Source organism: Carassius gibelio, chromosome B16 (assembly GCF_023724105.1).
Source record: "Carassius gibelio isolate Cgi1373 ecotype wild population from Czech Republic chromosome B16, carGib1.2-hapl.c, whole genome shotgun sequence".
Lineage (NCBI taxonomy): Eukaryota > Metazoa > Chordata > Actinopteri > Cypriniformes > Cyprinidae > Carassius > Carassius gibelio.
The window spans coordinates 29,839,544-29,861,379 of NC_068411.1; the positions used below are offsets into that span (position 1 = coordinate 29,839,544).

At 33.9% G+C, this 21,836-nt stretch overlaps 1 protein-coding gene across 4 annotated transcripts in view; it reads right to left on the reverse strand.

Moving 5' to 3' along the window:
- LOC127974259 (protein argonaute-3) overlaps positions 1–21,836 on the reverse strand; it is a 36,160-nt gene that overhangs the window by 10,474 nt on the left and 3,850 nt on the right. The window contains exons 2-13 of one of the 4 annotated variants that reach the window (XM_052577432.1): positions 13,757–13,928; positions 13,559–13,679; positions 12,369–12,577; positions 11,610–11,746; positions 9,832–9,966; positions 9,657–9,744; positions 8,397–8,544; positions 7,314–7,433; positions 5,430–5,552; positions 3,617–3,750; positions 579–763; positions 345–504 (exon numbers count right to left, since the gene is read on the reverse strand). In XM_052577432.1, the coding sequence (XP_052433392.1) occupies positions 345–504; positions 579–763; positions 3,617–3,750; positions 5,430–5,552; positions 7,314–7,433; positions 8,397–8,544; positions 9,657–9,744; positions 9,832–9,966; positions 11,610–11,746; positions 12,369–12,577; positions 13,559–13,679; positions 13,757–13,928 (1,732 nt within the window). Of the gene's footprint in view, positions 1–344; positions 505–578; positions 764–3,616; positions 3,751–5,408; positions 5,553–7,313; positions 7,434–8,396; positions 8,545–9,656; positions 9,967–11,609; positions 11,747–12,368; positions 12,578–13,558; positions 13,680–13,756; positions 13,929–21,836 lie in introns of all 4 variants that reach the window. The other 3 variants (XM_052577431.1, XM_052577430.1, XM_052577429.1) reach the window with 3 other exon arrangements.

Below are 21,836 nucleotides of genomic sequence, written 5' to 3' on the forward strand. Positions count from 1 at the left end.
TCAAAAAGACAAAAACTACAGTAACCAGTATTTCACCAAAATAACAGTTAGAGGATTTGAAATGTGTAGTCTAAAACAAATTATTATAATTATCAAACAATCTTTATTTATGTATTTTCATTCATCAAAAACTTGCAATACTTATATCCACTAATCATTAACTGACCCTGAACATGCAAACGTGATCAATTATTGAAATATTAACTTCGATCTAATATTTACTTGATGTTTGAGGTTTTACGTTAATAATGTTTGAGAATCCATGCAATAAATGATAATGATTACTGTTATCAGCTGAGCAGATCTGTTTGTGTTGTGTCAGTCAAAGCAAAGCAGCTACAAACCGTTGATGCGGCACCAGGATGTTGTTGATGCCGCCGAGTTTGACGTTGATCTTGAGGCAGAGGTTGGAGAGCGTCTGAGGAGAGGTTTTCACCACGTTCTTCACCTGAACACACTGAGTGGCCATTCCTAGAAGAGTGTCTCCCACACGCTTGACCTCGGCTGCACAGATCACACGTGTGTGTGTTATTAGTCTGAGGACGGGACGGGACGCTCCATGTGTGTTACCCTCTTACCGTAGACGGGGGTTTTTCCAGGCAGGATGACGATGATGAGCTGCAGGCCGGAGTAAGTGTTCTTCAGGTGTCTGAACATGGGCTCCACGCTGTCGGCTCCCTGTGCGTACTTACAGAAACACGGCTGACCCTGGATCGGCATCCCAGCGTCCTTCGAGATCTTACGCAGCTGGTCCGTGAAGCCCCTGTGGTAGAAGTAGTAGTGTATTTTTATTTAATGCCATGTAAGCATCTAAAAGAAATTCTGGGAAAATGATACTAAATAACCCTTTTTTGTGAATTCTCTTCATAAAGGAGTTTTCTACATGAATTAAAAGCTGGACAATTTTATAAAATAAGTTTGACAGAAACGGGAATCTTGCCAAACATGCATTGAGTAGGGTCTTCACCTTTAAACAAAAGTGACTTGTTTGATTACGTATTATGCAACTATAGACCTATGCAACATCTGGTCCATCAAATATATTTAAAAAAACGGATGCATTTCATGTCATTTGTGAGTGTTGAATGAACTGAACTGGTGATAAAATCTAAACCACAATATTGCTTAATGCAATTATCAAATCACAAAATTTGCAACTTAATAACCATACTGGTTTTAGAATGAAAAAGGCATGTGTTCATACCTCCTTATGGTTTTGCATAAAAAAAATAAAACAATTTAATTAAAATAAAATTACACTTTTTCTGAATGCTCCTTTTTTATTTTACAGTTAAGTATTGTTACTTGTTATTCATTTAGTATTTTTACTTTTTATTTAGTGTATCCTTGAAATACTATTTTATTATTGTTTTATAAATTGTCCCATATCTACAAACTGTTACATTTATATTATCATTATATTATTCTTACATACTCAATTTGTTTGTAGTACAGTAAAATATTACAGCAGTAATATTTTTTTTAATTTAGTAATTTAATATAAATTTAGTTTTTTTACTGATTCTGTATAATATTAAATACATTTTCATATTTTCTTATTTACATTATTATAAGTGCTGTCAAACAAGTAATCACCATCACATCCAAAATAAAAGTTTTTGTTTACATAATATATGTATGTGTACTGTACTGTATATATATATATATATATATATATATATATATATATATATATATATATATATATATACACACACACACACGAATGTATATATTTCAGATAAAAAAAAATATTTTTAGATATTATATTTGTTTGTGTGTGTATATACACGTAAATATACACAGAACACACGCATAATATTATGCAAAAAATATATATATTTTGGATAATAATTCCTACTATTTATTGAGAATAATTCAGAATATTAATTTTACTATTATTATTAGAATCATTATTATATTTTCTTAAATAGTGTATTTTTATTTTACAGTGAACTATACCTACAGTAACATTTCCTATTGAGTAATTAACTACAAAAGTAAAGTTTTTATGTAGTATTTTTCATATATATATATATATATATATATATATATATATATATATATATATATATATATATATATATATATATATATATATATATATATATATATATATATATTAGGGGTGTAACGGTTCACAAAATTCACGGTTCGGTTCGATACGATACACTGATGTCACGGTTCGGTTCGGTTCGATACGTTTTAGATACAGCAAAATGTAAAAACATCTCAACTTTTCAGAATGCCGCAAGCGCACCGCGGGTCATGTGACAAGAACCAACCAATCAGCTTCATCCTTTCCCGTAACAACGTTGAGAGCTCAGCCAAGATGAAGGAACAGCTGATCATAGTTGTATATGGATTGCAATTTTGAAATAAATTCAGTAGCAGCGCTACTGCAAGCGATTTTTAGAGCTGCAAATCCATTTATCCTTCGCTGAAATTTCCGCGTCTCATGGAGAGAGCACGTCATTGTTGCTTAGCAAAGACAGACGCCTCATGAGCGCTTCTGCCCGAGCGCTTTGGAAAGGAGGAGAAAGACGCGCTTAGCGTTTTCCATGCGTTTTTAGGCACGATATGTGAACGGCCCCTAAGGCGCTCGCTCACTCAGCACGCGCTGAAGGCTCGTTGCAAAATGTCGAATGCCTTTAACAGACCAGAAATATAAGATCCTAAAATAACCAACAGGTCTGGTGTTTGGGTTGGATTCCCTGTAAGCTATAGTGTCTAAATGCTGCAGGGATAGTTTGCTGCGTGCATGTTTCTCCTTTTTTTCGTCTTTTCCCAGATAGTACTGACGCATATATCCCAGATATTCCCGCTGGTTTTTTTTTTTTTTTTTTTTTGTAATCCCGCTGGTGTACCCTGTCATGTTGCAGATGCGACATACCGTTGTTTTTTTATCCACCACTCTCTTGCCATCACCATTATAGCTTAAAGGGAATCCAAAGTGCACCCAAACACCAGACCTGTTGGTTATTGGAGGATCTTCTCATTTCTAGTCTGTTAAACGCATTGGCTATTTTGCAACGAGCCTTCAGCGTGTACTGAGTGAGCGAGCGCCTGCTGAGTAGCCTAACATAAACATATAAGATGGTGTTTTTTTCTTCTTCGGGAGTGTCAGGGGCGTTGCCTGTTACGTTGTTTGGGTTATTGGGTTACCTTGTTGAACGCATATCATTATATTTCTTTCTCTCTCTCTTTTTTTTTTCAAATATAATTAATTACTCCAACGAACCGTTCGGTATACATAATGCGTACCGCGTACCGAACCGAAAGCGTCGTACCGAACGGTTCAATACGAATACGCGTATCGTTACACCCCTAATATATATATAATTTTTTTTTTTTTGCTATTAATTCTACTATTAATATTACTTCTACTACTATTAATACTACTAACAACAATTATTTTATAATAATGCTGGTATTTGTTTGTTTCTTGAAATTTTGGCCAAATTATGCAGTCCTACATACAGTAGCAAACCTGGATTTTTTTAAAAATCACAATTGCTAATTTTATTTGAAAAAATGCAATGCAAATCCTGTGGCCCTGACAGCTTTATTCAGGAAGTAAGGCAGTGTTGACGGTCTGTATGTTGTGGAGTCTTACTTGAGGATCTCTTCTCTGCACTGTCTCTGCGTGGCGAAGCAGGCGATGGCCCACATCTTGATCTCCACGCCGGTGTGGAACTGTTTCCCTCTCATGTCCCAGACTCCGTGGCTGGGGGTGGCTACAGTGCGGTTCTGTAACGACAGCTCACGGTTGATCTGCTGCACAGGACGTGTGAGAGCACAAACATAACGGCACACATCTGACACTGACACTGAACACGAGAGAAACTCATGAAGCGGCCAGTGACTGAACTCAAACAACTACATCTGACAAAACAAGCCTTTGTATAGAGAAGACCGGAGACCATTATATCACACATCAGAATCAGAACCTGGCATGATTACTCGATTGTTTAAATCTATTACTTGAGCTCACAATTATGTAAACACCAACATTTTTATATATTATGTGCACCACATATTTATAATCATTTTATATCATTATACATGAACAATTTTGTGAAAATCACTCCAAGTCTTAAACTGAACCTAAAGATTTTAAAGATTGTTACTTAAACATAATAAAATAGTAGATTTTAATAAATTACTTTTTGTATCTCAGAAAAGGGTCACCAAAACGGTAAAAACTGCAATCAATCAATCAGTTATATATATATATATATATATATATATATATATATATATATATATATATATATATATATATATATATATATATATATATATATATATATATATATATATATATATATATATATATATATATCTGTGTGTGTGTGTGTGTGTGTGTGTACCTCCTCTGCAGTAATAAATTATAATATATAAAAGGGTTATTATTCTCCCATTTTAATGGAGTTTAACTTGATGTACTAAAATAGCTACAACTAAAATTAAAATGAACAAAAACTATACAGTCAAAAACAAAAAACAAAAATAGTATAAAACTAACTAAAATTAATGTGAAAAGAAAACAAAAGTCATCAAAATAAAATATAACTATATAAAATATAACTATAGATAACTATTTTATATAATATAAATAATGTGTTCAAAAATAACACTGATGTCTATAATATAAAATAAATACATTAAACATTTTCATAAAAAAATAGATATAAAACAATAAATGACGTTGTATTGATATGGGCCTTTATCTGACAGAGTAGTTAGTGCTTGCAACACCAAGATCAAGGGTTTGATTCCCATGATCTCGGTTATCATGTGGAAGCACAAACATATAAAATGCATACCTTTGATGCAATACTTTGGATAAGTGTCTGCTAAATGCATAAAAGTGTAAATATTCATGAACCGCCTCCACCCACTGAGTTAACATAGCCTCCGATTTACTGCCAATTAAAAGCATGGAAATATAAAACAAAAACGAAATTCAACCAAAATTCAATCTTAGACTATACAGAAAGACTACCTCTAGGAAAATATACATGCTTTTATTTTTAAATGGTGCACACAAGTAACTAGAGAAAAATCACTGCAACTGGTTTATTAAGGGAGTTATTCACACACACACACACACACACACACACACACACACACAGCAGTTAACTGTTAGTTCCTCCTGGAGAGGGCCGTTCACTCATTATGGCCTTTTGCACCGCTTTAGTTCCAGAACTAAATGTACAGTACTAAAGTACTGGTTCAATTTTGCGCGAAATATTTCCTAGTAGCATTTAAAGGGTTGTATTCACACTAGGACGTGACGTAGCTCCACAGTTAGTTCTGGTTCTATGAACAGGTTCCTGCGGTGCGAAAGGCCCTATTCAGACAGACAGACACAGAGAGATGTGGGTGATTGAAAGGAAGGGTACCATAAAGTGCTCTGTGCTCACCCTGCCCCCGTACTGCAGCATGGGCGCAGGCAACACACGCCCCGTCACGTGGGCCATCTCGTCTCGCACCTTAAACTGGAACTCCTGCACGAACGGGTCTGCTTCATAGTTAGCACTGCGCACCTGCACACACACACACACACCTGCTGACACTTCTGCAGGAACAGGAGACTCACAAGCAATGCAAATGAGTTTTCTGTAGCTAACATGATTTCATTTGCTCAAAATATTTGATCTAAATAAAATAAAAAAGCATGCAATTTCTTTTGAAAATCATCATTCACTTTTAACAGATATTCGTTCAAATACCTAAACCAATTTCTAAAGTAGTAAGAGAAACGCATACTTACCTTTACCAATAATTAGGTTTATAATTAGCTAAACAGTTGACAAAAATGTATAAATATCACATTTAAATTATAAATATCAGATTAATTTTTTTTATTTTTTATAAAATGTTATCTTGGCAACTAACAAATATAAAATAAGTACTAAAATGACTAAATCTGATATAAAAATAAAGCTTAACGATATAGCTAAAAAGCTATAACATTAAAACATAATAAAAAATAAACCTAGACAAGCACAAACTAAAATTAAATCTAAAAATATACAAGCCGATTAAAAATACTGATAAATACCATAAGCTGAAGTACTAAAATAACTAAATTGAAATAACTACAAACTTAAAATATTAAATTATAATAAAATGACAAAAGGACAATACTAAAACTAAAATGAAAACAAAAGCTAATTAAAAATTAATAAAAATAAAAAAGTTGAAGTACTAAAATTACAAAATAAAATGTAATTTCAACAAAAAAAATATTTAAATTAAATTAAAAAAAAATATATATATTTGTTTAGCTGGAATTTATTTATACAATTTCTATATTTATTTTCCGTTTTCATTTTAGTTTTAGCAAGTTTGTGCTTTTGACATGCATACATATATACATATATATATATATACATATATATATATATATATATATATATATATATATATACATATATATATATACATATTATATATACATATTATATATATATATATATATATATATATATATATATATATATATATATATATATATATATATATATATATATATATATATATATATATATATATATATATAAAAATATAAAAAAACTTACTATAAATAAAATGAAAACAGAAAATATAAAAAAGCCTAATAATATGAATACTATAAGCTCTAATATTACACTACTAATATTGAATATGGAAATAATTCTGTCTGAACCAGTTTTAACATGCAGATATTTTAAATCAATAAAACTACTCAAATGTTAACACTTTAACTCCTGCAGTCCTGATAACAGGTGAAACCGTGGCTTTTATTAGCCAGAATTCAGATGAGAGGAGCCTGAAATCAAGAAACTCTCCTGCTCCGATCCTGCTCTACTTCAGTGTAAAAATACTCTCAACCGTGGTATTTTTAGCTCCGTCTCAAAGCGAGACTTTTTCTTTTTGGTTGATTTCATTGGCCTGGTCAGATGCTTTCCACCCACGCTTCCTCTCCACTCCTGTTTGGAGATTCTCCATCGAAATGAACCCAGCCACAGTTTCACAGATTCAGGGCCTGATTGGCTCTCATTTTAATAAGGTATAAAGAGCAGCAGGGCTTCAGTCATGAGTTATCAGCTCAGAACTGACGGCTGGAAGACTGTAACTCTGCAGGGAACGGGGTAAAGAGTTCATGAAGTGCCCTCGTGGAGAGTCTGCAGCTAATCAGCTCACAATAAAGTCATGACTGACCTCCATTAACACAGAGAGCAACCTCGAGCAGGAACATGAGAGGACAGGTTTAAACAAAGATGAATTATTATGCATCTTAATGATGTGTGAAAGCCACTCACCAGTCTGCTGATCTCCTCCTGTCGGTCTGGAGCTGATCGAGCTGTGGCTTTGATCATGGTGGACGTCTGATTATCTGTCAGTTTCTTGATGCACCGCTGCCCTGCTACAATATTACACACCTGGAGAACAGCAGCAAGTAAAAGAGGCTTATTATAGTTAACTTGTTATATATTTTTTAAAATAATAATAACTTATTTTATTTCAGGTAGTGCCAAGGCAGCATTTATAAAACCGCAATTTATACTAATATAACTCGAACTAAATCTAAAGCCAATAGAAATGACTAATAGAAACACATACACAAACAATTGCTAAAACTTCTACTAAAATTAAAAACTGGAAATAGAAAATGTAATTTAAAACATTAACAAAATCCATTTATATAAAGTAAAAGGTAGGCCATAAATTTATTACTTAATTACTTAAAAATATGGCAACATACTTACTTTCATTTAGTTTAACTCTAAGCATTCAATTAACTAAAACTAATAAAAAAAATACATATTAAAAAAAAAAAAAAAAAATTAATAAAACATTTTAATTAAAAATAAAGCAAAAACTGAAAATATTAAAATAAAAACTAATTCATGATATTAAAAAAAATTACCAAAGTTGTTCACTAAAACCATAAAACAGTGCCAAGGCAACACTTCTAGCTAGCATGATTATTAAAAGTTATTATTAAAAGATTAATTAAAGTTATTCCATTTACCATAACTTAAAATATCAAAAATAACTAAAAGTAAATAAACTACAAGAGAAAAATAGAAGAAAAAAAAAATCTATAAAACGACAAACAGAAATACAAACAAATAATGACTAAAACACTACTGAAATACTGGAATAAAAATTAAAACGGTCTATATATAAAAATCTAAATATTCAATAACAATCACTTGAAATAAACCAAAAATTAACCGAAATTAAGACAAAATTAAATAAACAGCTAATTGCAAAGGTAACACTTCTCATTTTGATTAATCTAAATATAAACAGAAACTATAAATACACTAAAATGAGGCTGGTCTCAAGAAGAGTGTGTGTGTGTGTGTGTGTGTGTGTGTGTGTGCGACAGCACTGACCTCCAGGGGCAGGTAGGTGTGTTTCTGCTCCTGGCCCACCTGGAGACAGGGCAGGTGAGGATACTTGAGCTGCAGGCTGTACTTCTCTCGGAAATACTGAGCTACGGTTCGTTCTACAGTTTGGCCGTTCTCCAACTGCAAAGGGAACCTGGAAGGAATCAAGAAACATGACTGAACTACAAACCACCACTAGAGGGCATCAACGAGCAGAGCGAAACTGCTTCCTCAAGTGTGCAATGCATACGAGCACACTACTCTTACTATTTCTGCAGCATGAACTGTGCATACTGACTGAAGTGTGCAATATACCGCATGCAACACAATGCAACATACTACAGCTACGGTACATGAAGCATTGTTGTTTCACATACTACTTTTTTTTATGATAAAATAGCAAAAAGCTGCTACATTTTAAATAAGGACAGTAAAAATTTTATTTAATAAAATAGATTTCACTTTAATTTATTCAAATAAATAAATAGTATTCTGACCATACCATTCAGAAGTTGTTCGTATACTATTCAGAACCTATTCTTACTACTTACTAATTAAAAATGAAAACTGTAATTAAAAAAATAAGCCAATTCAAATACAAACAAATACTATATTTAAGATTATAGATTTTAAATTATAATGTATAATAGTATATTACTAACACACACACAAAAAAAAAGTTAGTCCCAAAATGAATTAATTTTAAAACACACAAACATTTAAAATCAATAAAACTTCTCATACGTTAAGGCTTTAACTTTTGCAGTTTTATTAACTAGTAAAAACTGGCCAGAAAAATTATAAAGATTATGAGACTTTTAAAAACGTACAGGATGTTAGAATTAACGAACTGATATAATATGAAACGAATACATACATAAACAGTATTCTGAATATACCAGTCATAAAGTTTATAGTACACCATTCAGAACATTGTTTTATAGGTGCACTTTAATTATTAACCCAAACACAAAAGTTTCAGGTTAAAGCCATTGCAGAAACTTACTCATAAAACATTTTTTATGATACTAGGGTGATCATATGAGGAGCAAAATGCTCCATGTAAAATAAAACTGCTTCTATTAGACCAATGATATGACTAATGTTGTCTCACAAGAGCACAATATCAAAAACATTTAATTTTAGGTATAAAACTTTTCCCTCTGCTGAGTGCACCTTTAAAATCAAGCAATGTGACTTCACCCTCCGCAATCAATACCATGTATGGTCATGCCACGCTTCACTTCCTCTGACGGTTTAACTCACGTTTGGTGGCTGGCGGGCCGGCGGGTCACATTACAGACCCTGTACTTCCTCCGCATGGTCCCGCAGTGTGTCACCTCCACCTTCAGACCTGCACACACACACACACACACACACCAGCCGATGAGAGCAGGACGAGCACAGATGAACACAGGCGAGCACACAAACACACACGCACCTTTGATTTCTTTGGTGAATTTGACTCGGTGGGAGTCTGTGAGGGGCCGAGGCTGCTCGTCGATGTTGTGGATGTCCAGTACCTCACACATGAACTGAATAACTGGCTGTGCTTTGTAGAAAGCCGTGGCTGACACTGCAAGACAGAAGAGATGAGAACCCATTAAAACAGTCACAATTATCAGCAAAAATATACCTCGACTTTTAAAACCTCCTCTATAGTTAAAAAAGAAAGAAAAAAAAACATTTATTAGTAGTGTACCATCATGATTTTGTTTCAGGATCTGCAGTGTTTTAAAATGTACGATTTTTTAAGATTTTTTTTTATGACTTCTGAACTGTTTAAATGGCCTAAAGATATATTTAATTTTATTCAAATAAATATATCGCATTCTGAATATACCATTCAGAAAGGAGTTAGTATTCTATTTAAACACATCCTTACTACTTACAAACAGTTCTTAAAGTCACATTTAAAAGACATTTTAATTGGTTTACGAACTAATGTTATCTATATACAAATTAGATGTTGACCGATATTGGATATTGCTGATATTATGATAATATGTTTAAAGAAAGGCAATGAAGACAAAAGATTGTGCTGACATTAATAAACATGTCTTTTTAATAAAATGATAAAAGTTTTTAGTCTTTCTTTCCTTCGATGGGCAGTAAAATGTTTTGTTTAATTCAATGCCTGATGGATTATATTGTGTAAGCGAAATATCAAATATATATATTTAAAAAAAAATTATGCATAATGCAGGACTTCTGTTATAAACAAGCCTAAAATAACTGGGACTTTTATTTTGAAAGGTCCACACATCAATAATGCCAGAGCCTCATAAAGAAAAAAAATGTAAAGAGGAAAATAAAATAACAGCAACATATTGACAATATAAAAACCATAAAAGTAAATATTGTCATAATCAGGACTTGTATTTTTTGTTTTTGTGTTTTCCCCAAGGAGCGCATATGCCCATACATTTAAAAATTAGCTTATGAACAATTTAGAGGCGCAATGAAAATTCATAAAATTATTTTATTAGACTGCAAAAAGTATACTAGGTTTTTAAATATTTAGTAAAAAAATGGATCAAATAATGTAATTATTTATAAGATTAATTATATAAGATTAAGGATATTTTATAACATTACATTTGATTGAAAACGATATTTCAAAACTTTTTAAGTCACTGTAATGTAAAATATAAAAATCAACTTAAAACAAAGATGCAAAGTGGTTTGTATTTAACAGGCGAGCAGATTGTCCACTTTTACAAGTTAATGTGCTTACTGTGTGTTCAGATGTACGTCATCTTTATCTTTTATTCCCCATTTCTAATTGGACTTTACAAAACTTTTATCATGCTGAAATATCTAGAAGTCGCTCTTTATTAGTCCTGTGAGAAAACATCTACACAAATGTTGACGTGAACTCAAAGCCAATGCGTTCGCGCTCTTTCTGAGCCCATTCACTCCATTATAAGTGTTACAATGAGCCAGTGAAAGGAGAGACGATCTCAGACGTTTGGGGAGGGGACGGAGCAGCCGACGCAACCAATTGAAATTTGGGAGTCTGAGAGAGCGGGAAAACACAGACAGAGGAACACAGAACTTGCTCAGAGAGAAAGAGAGACTGATTTAACACCCAGCCCTTCAATCAAACAAACCCCCATCCGCTATCTTTCAGCCCTTCATCTCCCCAGCAACAGTGTGAGCGGTTCCCACACTCTCTGCTAACACACACACACACACACACACTCAAACAGTGCACACCATCAATGTTGAGCATCATCTTCCACATGGCCGGCCGAACAGACTGATGGAAGCCGAACCAGACCTCTCTTCCTCCACCCAGAGGATGGTCGTAGCCCTCCGGGGCAGAGAAGAACGAGCGGCCCACGGGTGTGTACCTGGGAGAAACAACACACACAGCATTCAGGATTCAGTGATACTTGAGGGGAACTGACAAAAAAGGCATCCACTTAAACCACCAGCTGGAAAGATATGTCTAAGAAAACTCAACAGTTGGCATAAAATCACAGCTGAATAATAAAAAACTAAATCTAAAAGAAAAGAAAAACACTTCTTTTCTTAACAGTATGAATGGATCACTGAAGCATTTATTTATCCAAACGTTTTTGTTGTAGTGAAGCTGTTCTACTCAGAAATACTCACTACTTTAAAAGAAAGCTATTATGCTGCCCAAGGCTGCATTTATTTCATTAAAAATACAGTAAAAACTGAAAAACTGTAAGATAATATTACAGTTTAAATGAACTGTTTTCTATGTGAATATACAGTAAATTTAAATTTATTTCTGCGATGCAAAGCTGAATTTTCAGCATCATTACTCCAGTTTTCAGAAATCAATCTAATATGCTGATTTGCTGCTAAAAAGACATATCTGTTCACTAGTGTTGGAAACAGTTGTGCTGCTTCATATTTTTGTGGAAACTGTGATGCATTTCTGAATTCTCTAATGAATAGAAAGCTTAGCAAGCGGTCACAGGCTGATGTTTATCTGCGACTCACTTCATGGAGGGTAGATGGCGTAGCACCACGTCCACAGCGTGAACTGGGTTGGTGCTGATTGGCTTGTCCAGCTCCAGCGGCTCTGGCATACTGCGACCGGTTAGTACCTCATGCAACAGGTGCCAGCTCACCAGGGACACAAACTTAATACTGACTTTAAAGGGTCGGTCTTTACCCCCCTCCCCTGGCAGCGTAACGTCCAGATCCACCTGTGGACACACAACAAGGAGTAGTGCAAAAATACACCATGTTCATTTGAAAAACTTGATGATGCGGAGTCCAATTATAAGTTATATACATGTGTCAGTTTTAATATACTTTTTAAAATAACAACGCAGTCAAATCAAAAGTTTCAGCAGGTGAAAATCAAGATTTGACGAAGAATAACAACTTTAGAATCATTCACAAATAGTCATTGAAAGCAAAAATACGATAAAACACCATATTTTGGGAGAAAGTGTGACATGCTCAAGCAAAACAAACACTATTTTAACTAAATACAAGTATTGGACTTCATTCAGAAAATATTCATCAAGGTGTTGTTATAATTAACTAAAAATATATTTTAAAAAGTTTGAATTGAAATTAAAATTAACTAACAAAAAAATAATAATAATTAAAGCAAGAAACTTCTTGTTTTTATTTGGTTTAACTTTAGTTCAATATCTATCATAACTAAAAATAAACTAAAACCTAAATCAAAACTACAGACATAAAGCAACAAAACATTAAAAAAAGGAAATAAATAAAAAAAAAAAATATATATATATACACACACACACACACACACACACACACACACACACACACACACACACACCTAAAGAAATAGAATAACTCAAGTTAAATATACTGAACCTTAATAAAAACAATACAGGCATATAAAAAAAATGGCAAAGAATAATTTAAAATTAAGATGAAAACAGAAAACAAAAATAAGATCTAATTAAAAATATATATCAAAAATATATAACTATACATCAATGATACTGAAGCAAAACCATAAAGTTTGTCAACTAAAAAAAATATTTTAATAAAAAAAAAAAAACATCTTAATATTTTGATGACAAGATGCAATTGAGGAACTTTGTGAATATCACGATGCTTTATTGTGCAATCTTTCTACAGAATGTGTAACTGGGTAACAATTTGTGCAACTAAACTGTATCCTGTATGTTTAGTTGGCTTACCCCCGCAGCCGCCACAGGCAGAGGGTTGGCGGTGTAGAGGCTTTTCTTCCCATCATAAACTGGCCTTCGGTCCCCAAAGATGGTGACTTTAAAGTGCTGCACCATGGAGTCCACAACCTCCCTGCAGACACAACACTCGTCAGGAGGAGACTAACGGAGTCGGTCGTCAGCTTTGAGTGATTCTCCCACACAGCCTACCTGTTCACACGGCGTGGACACTTCTCAGGCTTGATGTCCACCTCATACAGGTAGACGTCCATCTTTGGGATCTCCACCTGGAAGCAGTTGGCCAGCAGCTTGATGGGTTTCCCCACGGTGCCATAGCCAGGCCTCCGAGGCACGGAGAACAGGGCCTGGGCCCCAACGGCTCCTGAGAGCGAAAGAATAACAAAATGTTACATACTCTTTCATTTGCACCAAACAGTTACATCACTGGCGAAGCGAGGTTCAAAACAACAACAGCACAAAATAAAACTAGATGGTTCAAGGCCAAATGACTCCCACTACACAATGAATGAATGTGTCAACACTTCCAGCAGCTGACGCAACACACATTCAGCTGACGGACATCCCGTTTCTATTCTTGTATCATTGCTACTAAAACTTATATATATATATATATATATGTGTGTGTGTCAATGTGTGCGGATTGACTAATGCTATTTTTAAATTAGTTATTTAAATATTAAAATAATTTTATTCGTAACATTTTAATAAAAATAAATATAATAACTATTTAATAAAATAAATAGTAATATTTATTATTATTGCTATTAGTATATAAATATATATATAGTATTGTTTAAATAAATTATGTAATCATAATTATTTTTATTTAAGCAATAACTGACTAGGTTTGAAAGTTATTGTAATATTTCTTGCCAAATTAATTATGATTAACATACAATAAACAATCCAGGTTTGCTGTTACTGTAGCGGTGCAAAACATGTAAAATTTTGTAATTACATATCAATATGATACAATAATTATAATAATGATAATAAATAATTTATTATTAAAGTTATTATTATTACTATCATCGCTACTACTAAACAAAATATACATCTTAAAAAACAAAGACAAAAGAAACATCACTATTGTAATATTTCATTGTAAATTTAAAAATAAAATGACTCGTGAATAGCTTTTATTGTTAACAATAACAACTGTATTTTTATAATAAATGGAATGATTTTTTATATTTAAAAAATTATATAAATACAAAATATAAAAGCATTTTCAAATATCACTAATATATATATTACTGGCATAAAAAAAACAAAACAAAAAACAATTTGATTCTCAAATTACATTCATACAGTTTTAAAGTAAAGTGATGAAGACCTGCAAAAAAAAGTCTGTGTCAGTTCTGAAGTCAGTGCCAGCTGGCCAGTTCTGAGATTCAGCAGAAAACATTAAAGAGACGATGTCTGAAGAGGCTGTGTGCATGGGGCAAAGATGAAGCAATGCTCTGAACAGATGGTGCCTACAGAGAGATGCTGAAAATTTAATACCAACTTCATGAGTGAGTTTGACAGTGATTGCAGTTAATGATTCCCTGACTGCGAGACACCCAGGGCACACTAGCAGATTCATCGCAGACAACTTCCACTCATAGTTCTCGTGAAAAGAAAAACATCAGAGTTCAGCAACTTAGTGGAGGAGGACCGGGAAAGAAAACAACAAACAGAAGTGATGGTGATGTTCATTGAATCGAATGTTGCCACCCTCAGAAATAGGATTTCTTACCCATGAGTCACTTCAGTCCATGCACAAGAATTGTATAAAGGTGCACCTCATGGCCCACAATATTACATCTGGCCTACATGTTTCTGTTTCAGTGGACATGTCTCATCTCACACATTCAGTAATGGGCAGAGGCTACATTGGCCTGGGATTTCATCATTCATTTAGAGTCATTAAAAAGGATGCATGCAACTGGTACCTCAATATTAAATCAATACCTTGATACAAACAGACTCATCTGTCATGTCATTAAATGTAGCATTCAATTACTCGCCCAGCAACGAATGCTATGCAGTGAATGGGTGCCGTCAGAATGAGAGTCCAAACAGCTGAGAAAAACATTGCAATAATTCACAGCACTCAAGACCATCAGTTAAAGTTGTTTGAAGCCAAACGCTGCATGTTCGTAAGAAACAAATCCATCAAGATGTAATTTTAAACCATCACTTCTGACCAAAATATAGCCCATAACTCATAATATTGCTTTATGATGTAATGCTAAATTTCTCCAAATCTGTTCAGATGAAGAAAGAGACTCATCTAGATCTTGGATGGCCTAAGAGGGAGTCAATTTTCAGCAAATTTTCATTTCCTGGTGAACTAATCCTTTAGTTACAGTGCATTTCCAACTATATTCTCAAAATTCCTGAATACAAACAAACATAACACAAGAAAATAATGTGGATTCGTATTCAAATAGATATATAGATGGGTAGAAAATATTTTAATTAACTGATAAATGTAAACATTTACAATTGAAAAAATACATCTAAAACTTCAAAAGAAAATTTGTTTTATGCATTTATGAATTAAAAAGTAATAATAAGGAGAGTAATAAAGGGAACAAAATAAAAACGACAATAAAAAAAGCAATAAAAACTTAGAGTAAGAGGTAATGAAAAAAAGCAATAAAAAACCCTCAACATTTTAATTATAATAAGCATCTATTACACTGTGTGTTTGCTTAAACTGTCCAACATGTTCTGGTTCAACCAGAACCAACTTTTAATCCAAAAAACTGCAGTTTTTGGTAAACATAATCATTAATTTTGCAATTGCATTTGATGCTAGCAGAAATGACACGCTTCGCCTTTAAGATGACAACCTAATGTGTCAAAACACAAGCTGTCGGTCTTCTGCAGCACCGTCTAACAAGATTCTCGTAACAAGACGGCAAAAGTTTACTGAAGGTTCAGTGCAGTGTTACCCAGCAAACGGCCAGAGATCTGTCTGAGCTAAACGAATGTCAGGCTGAGAGTGATTCATCCCGTTTGACTCATAACCGCTGCCGAAGAGGCCAGTCTTCAAAGCCGAAGAGAGCAGAGTCACGGCTAAAAAAAGCTAGAAAAACAGGAATCATTCAGAGAACCTGGCGAGGGTCAGACTGAATCATTAGCTGCTGCGTTTAATAAAGCACAACCACCGGCTTCCAGGAGTTCAAACCCAATAGAGAAATTGATTTTAGCGATAACGTATAAACCCTTCAAGACAAACCTAACGTGAAGAGGCTGCGCTACAAAATAATCATTATTCATCTTCCTTTATGTAAAAAACTAAATCTTTATTATTATACAGAACTGTGGTTTTTTTCTTTCTTTTTTTTTTTTTAAAGAAATGAATGTTTTTTTTCAGCAAGGACACATTATATTGATCAAAAGTGACAGCAAAGACATTTATGATGTTACATTTCAATAACTGCTGTTCTTTTTAACTTTTTATTCATTAGAATTCATTAGTTAAAATATTTTTAAAAAGAATAAAGAATAAGAATAAAGATGGATTTAAAACATTACAAGGAATACGAGATTGAGCCCAAATTAAATATTTTATAAAACAATAAAAATCTAGAACAACAGCTTCAACATTGATAATATGAAATATTTCTTGAGCAGCAAATCATCATATTAAAATGATTTCTGAAGGAACATAAATAACATAAATTGCAACCAGAAACTAAATATTAAAAGAAAATAGTAAAATACAAAATTTGAAATTTTATAGAATGACACTATATGTAATACTTCAATACTGCAATCAATAAAATCATATAGTGAAGGTTTATATTGCACCTTTGCTTATGATTCAATTCTATAATTGTCTAATAAACCTGGAATCGTGTATTACAACTATTGCTGGTTCTTTGATAAGTGCTTTAGATATCGTGAAATACTGAAACATAAATAACTGAAAATGCTTTGAAGTACATGAACATGTGCCTTTTTAGCTTTGAATTAAAAGTGATTTGTCTCAGCCCTGGTTGGCTGAAGTGCCCTTAACAAAAACGAATAGGAAAAATACTTCCGGAAGCAAGTCAGCTGCAAATGTGAGCGCTCTCTGTTGCCTGGCTGCTCTGTCAGGAAGCTGAATCCCTTTTTACCTGGAGGGCCTCTTACAGCAGACACAGACATAGTCTGAGACCCCAGCCTTTCACACGCAGACAGACGAACAGGGGGGTCTGAAACCCCAGACGACTGCATCTTTGTCATGGAAATCTCCCCGCCTCACGCAGACCGATAACACTTGGATTTTATGCCCAACGCAGACCCGCGGATGTCTGCCGAACACATTTGGATTCACACCCAGGCTTAAGGGAGTGACGGGGATCTTGGGAAATTTGTGAGCCGTGCTTGGAGGGGGTGGAAGAGGAGGCAGCGAGGCCAGAGGACGCAGCTTTTCATCCTCCGCACATGCAACCACACTCTGTACTCTACGAATGAGTCAGTACGCCACACTTCCTTGACTCTGTCTCGGGGCAGAGCTTACTCTCTCCCACTGCCGCCCACTCGTGAGCATACGTGCAACCCGCGCTCGCTCACTACAGCGTCATCTCTGTTGAGAGGGAAACGTAGCCGAGTGCCAAGGCCATGCAGATAAAGGAGGGAGAGGAAGCAAGAATGAAATGTGCAGAGATCAGGCCTGTCGTAAGAAATCTTTTGTGCACACTGGACGTCAAACACACCAGTATTCTGAGAAGAAAAAACACAAGTCTAGTAGGAGTAGAACAGACTCAATAAATCAACGTTTCTTTTGAACTACCAACTTGATAAGAAACTTAAACATCTTACACTTCTCATAATAACAAAATATCAATATTTAATACAATATTTATATTAGAAAATATAACAATTATAAAAAAAATATTTTACAGTGCAAGGATATTACAGAAGCAATATATATAATACAAAAAAACTTGAATAATTGTTATACTTGTATTTATTTACAAAGATGAATTATTAATATAATATTTATACTAGAAAATAATGTATATAATTATGATGGAATATACATTTAATTTTTTTATTTATTTTTTAACGGAGCAGGGCTATTATTGTAGTAACATTTTTATTTCCTCAAGTTTTAACAATAACCTTAATAATAATAGTCAATAATAATAATAATAAAATACACTTGCACTGTAAAAAATAAATGAATATTTCATAACACAAATTAATTATAATATTAATATTACATTAATAATTTAATATGATTAGTTCACATTACATTGACTTTTAAAATTAACAATAAAAATAAAAATCACCATCATCAATCTGTTAATAATTAGACCAAAATGTTTAATATTCTTTCTTTTTTGTATTCCAATTGTTTGGCTTGGTCTCTGAAAAGGGGCTGATGTGCTTACTTTTTTTTTTTTTTTTTCTAAAAGTGCACCAGATTTATGCATTTAACTTTTTTAAATGCACAAAATGTTGAAGATTTTTTTAATGTTACATTTATATTTATTTAGAATTTTGAATGTTAACCTGAACAGTTGCCATACAGTACAGTTGCCATATTCAAATCTCCAATAACACAATATCAGCCTTATCTTTGTATTTGCCTACATATCACTAGGTCACAGCTAGAGGTCACTTTGTTCTGAAAACATCAGTTCATCGGAAATTGCTCAGTAATTTCAACATCCTGTCATCAAAATGCTTGTAAAATTTGGGCAGAGATAGTCTGCTTCTGGCATGCTGCGAACCCAATTGTATGCCTACAAATAAGACAAAAAACGCTTCTACAAAAATAAAAATCCCACAACATCATAAGAGCGGAGAGAGCTGCCTGGGAGAGGTGGGCCATGGAGCGATTAGATTACTCCAATCTCTGCTCCTTACTGCTGCCAAAAGCATCGCTGTCCTCAGGTGACCCATAAACAGGGACTAAAGCGGGCAAGAAGCGAGCACATGGTGACCAGTCATTACAGCATCAAGATGCAGCCTGTAATTTTAGAAGGACAACGATAAACCAAGAAATAAATGAAAAAAATATTAATATCCCTAAAAGGTGAGTGTGATTAAGAGCAATTCATCATTCAGCTGAGCTGCTCTGAATCATTAATGCAAGAGCTCATTCACACGCTGCTGAAAGCTGCAAGCTCCTACAGCAACAGCAGCGGCTGGCTGTTTGCACAGAAACTAAACGACCGGCGGCGCTGGAAGCACGTCATCTCTACAACAAATAACCAGATGAATCAGCTGAGAGCTCAGGGATAAGATTCAACATCAGTAAAATGCAAAAAATAAATTGACTGCGTTTTCTGCACAAGTACTCTACAAATGATGCTACTGCTAAACCTCTAACTTTTATTAATGGTTCATTTAAAAATAATATTAACAAGAAAGAAAGAAAGAAACTATTAAAATAAAACTAAAACAACACTAACCCTTAGCATGAGAAATTTGAACTGTTTTGCGTATGATATAAAAACACACATACACTGTGCAAAGATTGCCAGGAGAAATTCACAACTTACTACACTGACCGCTGAGCAGCCGATCTGGTCAGTCTCCAGACATCCAGCGATAAATGCAGTACTGTATTCTGAGCTCTCTACCAAACTACAGCAAACACACACACACACACACACACACAATACAGCTGTTGTGAGTCTAATCCACTGAGGCTTGAGCTGTGGGAACGGGCAGAGAGCTCGGGGGACTACACAATGGCGTCAGTCACAGCACCGGGTTCAGACGAACTGACTGACAGAACAGCATGGGAAGCTGAAGCGTGTGTGTGTGTCCATGCGTGTGTACAGTTGGCAAACCGGCCAACACCGTAACTCCGGTTCCAGCCAGTAAACAGCTCCTGCTAAGGTAAAGATGTAATCTTTGAAAGATACAGTAATCCGGAGATTAGGATATGAAGATAAGAAGGAAAGAAGAGGAGAGTTTCCAGACCTGCACAGCTGTAGGGCTTGACACTATAATATTATTCTCATTATCTGCAGAAAGGCTTAAAATGTTGATTTAAGTGATTGCTTTCAAGCAACATTTTGTCCAATTCTAGTTCTAGAAACAATTATAGTTCATTTCTCTTTTTAAGATGGAAGATTATTTTAGGACAGTTGGGAAAAATGCTATGCTTAATGCATTGCCAAATAATGAGATCATGTAAGATTGCAACAAACAGACACAACAAATAAGAAATAAATGTAATACAATCCCTCCGATTCAAAAAGACTTTCAGTGTCTTTTATTGGTTGCATAAAAACACAAGGTTAAATGTGTTGGATATTTCAACCAGTCGTATAAAATACCTCAGATTACTCAAAATGTGCATCTTTAACTACACATTGTTATGAACCTATGGCTTCTGTGAGTCCTGACATTTAAAAAAAAAAAATGGATTTTACAATGAAACGTTACAAAATTTGGCAAAATTTGGAATAATAAACAAAAAGTATATGTTTTGTTGGGAAGGAATTGGTATATTCATTTCATTATAACAATATATTGATTCAACTGGTAAAGTTGACTAGCACCATTTTTGATAATGGATTTTAATTAAATCATAAAATATTTTTATAATAAAATTGTTTATAAATTCTACCGACTAGAATGATGGAAGTTTAAAAAAAAAAAGGTTTAAAAAAAAAACATTTTTAAAGGGTAATTGCAACTTTGTTTGTTTTTTTATAAATTTTTCTTCTCAAATAAAAAGATATTAACCTTTAAGGAGAAAGATATAAACTCACAATTGCAAGAAAGTCAATCTGACCTAACCCAGTTCATAAAACGAATTGCGCCATATAAACCTAGAACTAGAATTGTGAGATAAAGTGACAATTTTTACCCCTTCAAACAAGTTTTTAAAAAAAAGTGTTTTTTTGATTATTAAAATGTCTGCAGTTTAGTAAATAGGCAGTGAAGTTAATTCAGTAACCACTCCAACTACTTTAAAATTGCTCTTGATTCAGTTAAATTAACAGACTCAATAGAATCCACAGATATGAAAAGGACACTGTGGACGTTGGTAAAGCAGGGGTGTTGGGGTTCTGCAATATTTGCCAAGGTACATGCAGAGGAAAACAGCCTGAACCCTGACCACACCAAGAGTGCTTGTGATGAATAAGATCCATTCTGGGTTGAGATTCCACCACAGCGAGGTGAAAGGCGCCCTGTGTAGTTAACAGACTTAATCTGCTACGAGCAAAGCAAGAGCCCAACAAACTATCACCCAGAAAAGAAGCCATTAAAAGCAAAGGCATCTGAACCAGATATGAGACTCTGAGGCCTAGCCTAGGTC